Genomic DNA, 10,041 nt, shown 5'->3' with positions numbered 1-10,041 from the left:
TGTGAAATATTTCGAAGAATGCTCTTAAAGATGCATAGACGAGACAATGAAGTTATAACGTGGCACTAATAGTTTTTCCATTCCATTTGAATTCCATTTGAATTGCCCCCCGGGGACAAATAAAGTATTTTTTTTAATTGAATTAATCTTGGAAATATGCCAATATGCCAACATAATGTAGATATGCTTGCAGACTTGCATACCCTACAAGACTCGAGTAATAATCGAGCAATAATCAGCTGACTGGCTACTTTCTCATGAAGAAACTCCCTGATGGTCTCTTTCCAAGAAACCGTCCTGGACACAGATTTCACATGGTTGACCACAACTGTCTTTTAGTTTAAGTGAGATTCGAGGAACCCACATTATCTAATAAAGAACTAAATAAAGTTTTGTTGGAAAGATATCAAATACAATGACGTATCAAGATTAGAACGCAGATCAGCAGAGAGGACAGCTGCATCCTGCCAGCTCTCTGCCAGAGTGAGCTGCATGTTCACGTCATCAAAGAGCCATTAAGGGATCTCTGCTGGGCTTCAGCAGTGGCTGGAAGTTAACAAGGCCCAAGTTACACAGAACTCGCTCATCAGTCATAAAACATAGATGTTTTTCAAAAACATGTTCTGATCTTTGAAGTTCATACTCTGGAATTTATTTGGAGCCTGATTTCATACAAAGCTCTGTACATATGGCCTTTCTCACAGATTTCACTTTCAAATAATATGCTTTTTATGGGGTGCATGACGAGAACAGTGATATTAGTGTAGAAACGTTTTTTTTTTTTTGCACTTTTTGTGCATTTAAAACTGGAGATCCAACGCAGACTAAAAAGTGCATCCCACAGAGTTCACATTACAATTCAATACAATACAATTTATCTTCACAGGAGGTGCTGCAATTGATCTATTTTGTATTTTTGATTGATATATTTTTGATTTATATTTGAGTCTACCTTGCACTCTCTTTGCGGCTCCTTTTTTATTGAATTAAATTGAATTTGCAAAAAAAAAAAGATGAATTGAAGAAAGATTGTATTGTATGGCATCAGATGCTTAATTGTTTTCCATTTTTAGAACTCAAGTTATTTTATTGACAATTCTGTGCAGAAGTTGAATTCTTCTTTATAAGATATAATAAATAGTTTCCATGCAGACTGTGTGCAGGAGCTGCACAGGCCTCATACTGTTAGTTGGGTAGACTACAATTAGGGAAATGTGAGTTTAGTAAACATAGAGCACCTTTTATGGGACTACTGCACAAATATTGTATCACAAATTGTGACATGGAACAAAGGTAAATTCAAACATCTTTGCTTTTAAAAATTCTATTTCATACATTCTTTGAATAGGGTTTCATCAAGGTCACTAATTTGAAAGGCTCTTTGACCTAAGAGTTACCAATTAGCAGGTTTTCAGTTTAACCAAATTGGAGAACACCAAACATCAGTAAGGCTTTCATGCCTTTATCATGTTTTTCTAACACTAATGTGTGTCTCTAGTCTGTCTACAGCCCCCCCCCAATTATGAGAAAAGTCCATCCTCTCTGTCTTTTACCTGCTCAACTTTAAAGAAAATGTGTGCTCAACAGGCTGTTTGGAGATTTTCCCTTCATGACATCACAAAGGGCAGTAACCTCTCCCCCAGGAGGGTGACACTACCACAGCTGACTGTGCCTATACCGCGAGAAAGCCTGAGCCATGCAAACCCTACCAGAGAGGGGCGTGGTCAGACACAGCTCATTTGCATTTAAAGGTACAGACACAGAAACAGCCTGTTCTGAGCAGGGCTGAAATAGAGGGGCATGATAAAAAACAGGATCTGAGTGGATTTTTAACAAAAGACTTCAGAGACATGTTTTGTGGAGCTCTGGCATTTATTTAAACTTGTTATAAAGGAGGATAAATAACTTATCAAAAAACAAGTCAGTATAGCGGAGATTATGACAAATAATCAATCAATATTGTTAATGAATTTTGCTAACCTAAAGATAGCCATTACAAATGTTTACAAGGTATATTTTCCCTGAGTTTTTCAAATGCTATTAATTTTTCAATAATAACAGACCAACAACAATCCTAATGTCCTGATCACCCCAGCATTCCCAGGTTTTAATGGTGTTATTCAAAATGGACTGTTTTTGGACCTTGGATGGAAGCAGAGACGTTTCATTCTGAGTAAAGATATAGAAGGGCAGTACCAGGCATCAATATGGGTCTCCTGCAAGTGAAAAAAATGACTCAGCCACTCTAACACCATGCGGCATGTCCAGTTATAAAACATGAAGTAGGGCATTGAAGACCACCCCTCTCTCTTGGCAGCTGTAGTGTTTGTCTTGAAATAAAAACACAGATATTGACATCATATTAAGTGTTATGCACAAGACAACGTTATAATTCTGACCAACATGACAGCGAGGTAACAAGCTTTTTCCAGTCTTCCCTAGCTCTTAAATGGGTTAAAAGTCACTCAAACTGTAACAGTAACACACAAGCTTAAACGTGTCCACAATGATGCACTGAGTGTCTTCCCTGGACAGAACATTTTACAACCTCTATTGTACCCACACTCGTCATTTTACTCGAGTGACTCGGCTATATTATGTTATAATATTATTCCATTTACAGCAACAATGGGCAGGTTTTTCCAGTGAATGAATGGTGTGTGTGGGAGTGGGCGAGTTTAGTGGGTCAAAAAATGGCCCACTTTTCAGAAGTCATACAAAAGTAAGGTCTAAATGCTTTCCCCCTGACCCAAATGGTAAAACACCCCCGCTGCATAATGATCTATCTGGGTCTTTCGACTCAAATCTGGGTCGCGTATACAAACTCTACGAGTTTCAGCACACATATAACCAATACACTCACTCACTGGAAATAAGCATTAGTTTAGTATTGGTAACAATGCTATACTAGGTGTGACCAAAGGAAATGTTAAATAAGCCTCAGGTCTAAATGAAAGGTGAAGCTAACTCATAATTAGGTTTTTAGCAGATGTGTCACAGTGGTGGTGGTCTCTCTGCCGTGGCGGCTAATGAGAATTTTTCCTTGCAGTGTTTACCACATGTGTGCACAGTCTGTGTTTATGGCAAGGCAGAGGGATTAGCTGTGGAGTCTATCCTGTGATGAGAATGTATAGCGGTGGGAGTAAATAGGTCAGTGAGGTTTAGAAGCTTAAGAGGGTAAAATGACTTAATATAAAGAACCATGACATTTCAAGAACTACAGCCGAGAGCAGCGTAATTAAATTGTTTGGGGCTTCAAAAAAAGTCACCTCTTATATCTTACTGACTAGTTATGATCAATTCAGCTGTGGTTCTGTTTGTCTTGACTGTTTATATATTACTCCAGCAGTTCATAAGGAAATCATATTATACAGACGTGTGTTCATTGAGGCAAATGGTCTTCTTTTTGTGTAGTTCAACCTAAATTTAGAACTTGTGTTCTGCCCTAGTAATAATTTTCATGCCTGAACGACAAAAGCCTTTGGGGTCAGTCAGCAGTAAAGCATAGCCATAATACAGGTGGTGGCATAAAGAGCACATTTCCCATCTGCCTTGGGATGTTCTTTCTATATCTCTGCCAAACTGCGGCTTATGTTCAGCGGAAAACAAAAAGTTAAAGTTGAATATTTATTATAGCCATACCACATTTTTTTCAAAAAACTTACCAAAGTCTTGCTACCAGAAAAGAATAAAAAGCATGATTAGTTTAGCATGAAAACAGCTTGGTTAGTTATAGAAAAAAGAATGGGCTGATAGTAAATATACAATACTTAAAGGAAAACTGAAGGAGAAATTGAGGTCATGTAATGTTTCCGACATAACGGGTGACGCTTACTTTGCTTTTGACCCCAGATGGGACATGATCCCTGGCTACCTGGACAGTAAGGCTGTTTGTTTGAATCATCTTTCCCCCTATAACCATCATCTTGTGGGCTTTATATATGCACCAAACAAACTTCTAATTCATAGTTTCAAGTGACGCCACAGATTTATAGGCTGCCCATCTGCCGGGCAAGAAAGGCTTTCTACTGCAGATAATGTTTGAAAAAAATAAGAAAGAGGCTGCTTTGGTAGCATCTGACACCTACTCCGAAGCACCGAAATAATCAATCTTCCTAGCGGTGCTCTGTTCTTTTCTTTGTATAGGTCATATATTAGCATTAGCCGATGGAGTTCTTAACAGGCAGACAGTGACCAGCTTAATAAACACTAAGACCATTTCAAATATTAACTCTTTACACATTTTGACTTCCTCTGCCCAATCTATAGGGGAAGCTAAGTGAGTCTATTAGGAAATTATTTATTTGCCAGGCTAATGAGGCATACAACTGGAACTAAGAGGATATGTAATAATGGCTTAATATTGCAGGAATATAGGCCAATGAAGGGGGGGGGGGTCTTCTCCTTGTCACTAATTTAAAAGTGTTTCCCTTTTATTGTGAAGCATTAATATTTACACACTGAGCAGGGATGCAAGCAGAACATAAAGACCTATATCCCAATGGAAATGAATGACCTGAATACAACCCTCCTCCACTGACCCACAGTATACAATAATAAACCATATGAGTCAATGAAGTCCATTAGACCACATGTGTGCCCACCTTGCACACTAATGTTTACACAGGTTGCCATGTTTCGCTCTAGATGAACACGCTTTGTTAGGTCACGCTTGTGGACAGAGGAGCCTGAATTTAGGTATAGGCGCAGGTTGCTAGGAAGTAGCATACGATGCATTTACCCACGGCCATCGGAGGTCAGGTTGGTTTGTTCTGTGTAATAATAGATTAAATGTGCCCTATTTCACAGGAAATATATAGGCTATCAGGGTTTCACTCAATAGAGGGTGTATCAAGAGATAGTAAAGATCCCTAAAAAGGACACTCATAGGTCTCTAAAATTATATATTTTATGCCCCAAACTTCACACAATTTTTGCAATCATCTATCATTTTTTTGTTGTTGCAGGGACCAGAATATTTTTGTTAAACTAGTTTTAAGATCATGATGCCTAGATTATTTTGTTATCTCAAGAAAAAAATTAACTATTTCATATTGAGGTAATAAGGTAATCTATTATTTGTCTTCAGAAATAGGCTTGCAATCTTGATATCTCGAGATATCTGTATTAAACAATGCAACAAATGCTGATGAAGATTTCTAAAGGTAAAAATAATCTCTCTTTCTGACTGAGTACGTCCATAGGATCACCACAATTGGTCTTTGCAAGACTGTAATCCATAATAGATTCCAATGCTGTGTTTAAAAAATAAAAACAATGATCTGTGGAGTTAGACTTTAGCGTGCTTAAAAATGTTTTACATTTGCTAGCTAAAATATAATTTCTACATAAAGGCTCTAATGATTTAGATTCATTCAGTATTCCTACACACTTTGCACCGTCTGTCATGTTTAACACCACTGTGGTTGTTTTAATAGCACCGAACTAAGATGATGAAACGTATTTGAAGCAGTACCAGTCAAGGTTTGTGCCCAAAAAAAGATCTTACAGAGTTGATTTCAAAACTTTATTGAACAATTTTGTACACATAAAACAAACAACTACAGGAGCAGAAAAAAATATGAACTGATCAAAGAATTTCTCAAGAGTTTCACCAAAAATATTTACTGTTCTGCTACTTTTTTCAGCTGTCTATTAGTTGAAAAGTTGTTATGTATTGTTTCACTTCATTTAAAAATCCAGGGAAGTTTGGTGTACATTTTCTCCCTCTGCATTTGTTAATATGAGATTTATATAGCAATCTTGATTTATAAGCTTACAAAAAAGTCGATGTTAGATTTATTATTTTGTCCAATTAAATCATTTCATCATTGCAGAAAGTACATTTGCTGCCTACATCATGACCAGTCTGTAAAAATATAAAAGCTTTTACTTTTAAAAAGGGGTAAAAGATCCGACCTACAGGTACGTCATCATCCAACATGTGACGCAAACTACCCGCGCCGCGAGGCTAGAGGAATGATGGCGGTGGCTCAAGCGAAGCTAGAGAAGGAGGGCGACGATTGCTCTTTGCTTCCTTTAGTCCATGACATTATCAAATGGTAAGGTCACTGGGGGGATTATATGAGCTATGTGTTTCTCTAAGGCTCCGTGGAAATGAATGTACTCGTCTGAAACAATCATCTGTTGACGCTGGTAAACTTGTTGTGAGCTAAAGCTAACGTTAGCTGCTAATCTAAAACACCTATGTGACACTTTGCAGGCATGCATGTAGTCTCAGTGTGGATGTTTAACCTGTTTTTAGCTTCAGATAACGTTAGCTATTATAATACATTGAGAGTTAGTGGTTGTAGTAATCATTTATTTCAGCCACAAGAAAAAACATGTTGACCGAAAAGGTGTAGGCTGAAGCTTTATCTTATTACACCTCCCCTTATTACAAATCTGATTATTTAAGACACGACTAGTTTGTTTACACAATTTGTTCTAAGAGTTTCTTTCAAAACAAAACAAATGAAACAAACAAAAGAACAAAAAACAAAACAGAAGTCACACTCACTAAAAATAATCAAACCGACCTTTTTATATTTGTTAAACATCATTTTTTTAAACTAAAATGTAAATCTGGAAAGTGAACCACACAGTCTTAATTCCATGTCATAAGTATTCTACAAGTTAACCCCTTTTACTGAAATACACCTGTTCTTTATGTTTGTCCTTACCTTTTTTTAGACACACATATTCCCCTCAGTTCATACCGGCTCTCTCTAGTTTCAAAAAACCTCTGAATACTGTTGGGAAGCAAATGATTGTGTGCCTTGTACATTATCTGAGCAGTTTTTAGATCTACTAGATCGCTGAATGTTAAAGCGTGTATGTTAATAAATAGTGTTAGTTGGTTCGTAATAATCCGATCTATTTACAATTCTTATGGCTTTTTTCTGTAGCATGGAAATGGGATGAATGTTGGTTTTGTATGTGTATCCCCATACCTCCACACAGGTAATGTATGGAACTATGAGTGCACAATACAATATATACAGTGAGTTTTGTTTCAGGAATTCTTTAGTTTTACATAATATTGCAATGGTTTTGGGGGGGGGGTTAGTGATTGTAGGCGGTGATGAAAAGGTGAGTTTTGAGGGATTTCTTGAAGGAGGTGAGTGTGGGGGAGTCTCTGATGTTTTTTGGGAGTGAGTTCCAGAGAGAGGGAGCAGCAACAGAGAAAGCTCTGTCCCCCCAGGACCGATAGTTTGTCCTGCAGGGGGAGGGGGGGACAGGAGGAGTGTGTCGGTGGAGGAGGTGAGACAGGGTAGGGGGGAGCCAGGGGCCAGCTAGGCTAACTGGAAATAGCAATGGTCGTAACACAACCCACTAAAGTAACATTTTGCCTTGTTTACCTATCTCCCTCTGTAAGCATGGACAAGGACAGCCAGGATGTCCACCAAGAACTGGCAAAGCTGAAGACGAGGATCCAGGAGGCTCGGGAGCAGATCTCCAACATGCCGGGGATAGAGAGCAGTCCGCTGGAGCAGCAGCAGCAGCTCGCCACGCTGCGGGAGCAGGTCCACACCAAGAACCAGCTCCTGCAGAAATACAAAAGTCTCTGCATGTTTGACGTGCCAAAAGCATCTTGAAACCGAAGGCTGGATTAATGCAACTGAAGGAGAAAGCAAACAGACAGTCGATCTGGAAGGACATTTTGTTTTTTTGCTCATTTATTGTGCAGATTAATGAGTATGGGCTGGACGTTCAAACGCTCAAGGACTCGTTAAGCCTTCAATGCAATGGTTTTTTTTTTTTTTAAAGCACAACAGCGTTATATTTCAAGGTTTGTTTTTAAGGGTTTTGGGAATATTCACTTGGTTTTGTAGTATTTATACAAATTAAAAAGCAGTCTTTCAGTTTGTATTTGTCTTGTTGTGTATCTATTATTTCTCCTTTTTTTTTTTAAATAAAATGATTGTATAGAATTGACAAGCCCACATCTTTATTTAATGACACTGGTAGTTTACACAATAATTTAAGCAAGTGGCCTCCATCTTTATCTTTTTGACACAAGCGTGTTCAATGAATATGAACAGCTATCATTCACTCAGTTGGTTTGACACTTGAAGGGGAAGTTTATGGTCGTTCAGACTGTAGTTTATCCGCAGTGGAATCGCATGCAAGATGTTACATCTGATCAAAAGGGAATAGCTGAACAAATATGAGTTTGTGCTCATTTATATGTAGATTGTCTGTTCAATGTGTTGCGTTTTAAAATAAGAACGACCTGCTTGTTTTTAGGGCAGGATGAGCTGATTATTGTGATGTATTCTAATAACTAAGGGAGAAACAACCTTAAAGTTTGCATAGCAGTGTTTTATTGTGACTTGTGCTTGAAATGAAAGAGAAGGAGAAGAGAGTTTATGAAAGTAACAATTTGTTTTATTTTCTCATTTATGCAAAAAAAGGACTCAGACATAATAAATATACATTCAGTAGATTTGTTCATAACGCCAACACACATTCAAGTTCCACCAAGTAAAAAAATAGCTAAATGTAAACATGTTTTTCCATTTTCCAAGTGCCATTCTCGGCAAGCTAATGCAGAGGCAGATTTTACAGCATTATTAACACTGCATTACTACACAGGAGCTGAGCTACGTGCGCCGTGCTTCTCAACACAGTTTGGATCACATTATGTCAGTGGGGCCTCAGAGGCTCAAGTCTACAGTATTTGGGTTTATGCGCCCTGTTTGCAAAAAGGCAAGCTTCGGATCTTGAAGTCTCTTAGAAAGTCTCTTAACGCACAAGGAGAGGGGTCAGCAGATGGTGCAGCCTCTCTCTTTGGCCTGGCCGCCTCCAACAGCTTTCTCCTTTATGTACATCAAGTCACTGTGCACACTGGGTCTCCGCGCAAACGGCGCCACAACCCCATATGCGTTCCCGTCTTTGCACTTCTTGCTTCTGAAGGACTTTCTGTGAAGAACCTCGCAGTACTGCAGGGTAACTTTGCAGTGGCGGTCGGGGCTCATTTCGTTAGGCAACTTGGCCATGGTAAAGAGAGTCTGAAACATCTGGTCTACGTTGGTGTTCTTCTTTGCCGAGATTTCAAAATAAGCGCATTGCTCTTCTCCACCGACCAGCTGCTCGATCTCATCCTCCCGCACCTCGCGGTAAAAGTCCCTGTCACACTTGTTGCCGCAGATGACGAGCGGGACATCCGCGTTCTCCTTGGTTTTGTTTCGCAGGCAGGACTTGGTCTCGTAAATCTGGCGCTTCAGACGCTGCACCTCCTGGAAGGAGTCTCTGTTATCCAGACTGAATACCAAAATGAACACATCGCCTGGAAAACACAAGAGGAGAAAGGTTAGATACCAAATGATAAAACATTTTTTAAAAGTATTCACTTCATTCTACAGCATGACAGTATGGAGTTTTTTTAAGCGCAACTTACCGGTGAGAATTGAAAGCCTCCTCATTGCAGGGAAGGGATGGTTTCCAGATGTGTCCAAAATGTCCAGCTGGTAAACGTCTCCCTTGATGCTGTAGAATTTCCTATGAAAGTCCTCAATAGTTGGCGTATACTGGTCGTCAAACCTCTCGTTCAGAAACCGAGAGATAATCGCCGTCTTCCCAACTTTGGTGGAGCCCAGAATCACCATCCTGTGGCAATTCTTGGCCGGAATGTCGAACTCGCTCTCGGATGGAGACATCTTCTTAATCATACTTGCAGCAGTTGCACCCGGGGGTGGACAGTGCTAAAGCAAGGGTTGCTTTTTAAATCCTTGGAGGGGTGTGAAGAGTATAAGCTCGCTGTCTCGCTCTGAAGACAGGAGAGCGCAGGCTGGGCATTTATAGGAGAAGTTTGCCGCGCCTCCCAAATGCGTCATGCGTCACGCTACTGGTTATAGGGAGCTGGAGCAAGAAAGACCCGAAATTATAACGTTACTATGGCTGTATCTGTGCGTCAGCTCTGTCCACCGTTCATTATCTGAGAACGGGAGAGACACGAGGTTGTTTTTACAGAGAATACTGCTTTTGTGAAAACATTTACCCACATTGTCACACATAATTACCGCGAATAAACTGTTT

At 39.4% G+C, this 10,041-nt stretch overlaps 2 protein-coding genes across 2 annotated transcripts; one reads left to right on the top strand and one right to left on the bottom strand.

The window, feature by feature from the left end:
• The first annotated feature begins 5,931 nt into the window (after nt 1-5,931).
• med9 (mediator complex subunit 9) lies at nt 5,932-7,870 on the top strand. Its single transcript, XM_020648546.3, has 2 exons — nt 5,932-6,062; nt 7,379-7,870. Exons 1-2 carry the CDS (start codon nt 5,980-5,982, stop codon nt 7,596-7,598), a joined length of 303 nt encoding a protein of 100 aa, XP_020504202.1. The 5' UTR covers nt 5,932-5,979; the 3' UTR covers nt 7,599-7,870.
• A 499-nt stretch (nt 7,871-8,369) lies between these two features.
• On the bottom strand, nt 8,370-9,783 carry rasd1 (RAS, dexamethasone-induced 1). Its single transcript, XM_020648574.3, has 2 exons — nt 9,404-9,783; nt 8,370-9,292 (listed from the first exon to the last, which is right to left on the bottom strand). The coding sequence occupies exons 1-2, from the start codon at nt 9,672-9,674 to the stop codon at nt 8,769-8,771; spliced, it is 795 nt and encodes a 264-aa protein (XP_020504230.1). The 5' UTR covers nt 9,675-9,783; the 3' UTR covers nt 8,370-8,768.
• Nucleotides 9,784-10,041: the final 258 nt, after the last annotated feature.

The sequence above is a fragment of the Labrus bergylta genome, chromosome 16, assembly GCF_963930695.1.
Source record: "Labrus bergylta chromosome 16, fLabBer1.1, whole genome shotgun sequence".
NCBI classification, from domain to species: domain Eukaryota; kingdom Metazoa; phylum Chordata; class Actinopteri; order Labriformes; family Labridae; genus Labrus; species Labrus bergylta.
The sequence above is the reverse complement of the archived record's forward strand: the minus strand, read 5'-3'. Positions and strand labels throughout refer to the sequence as shown.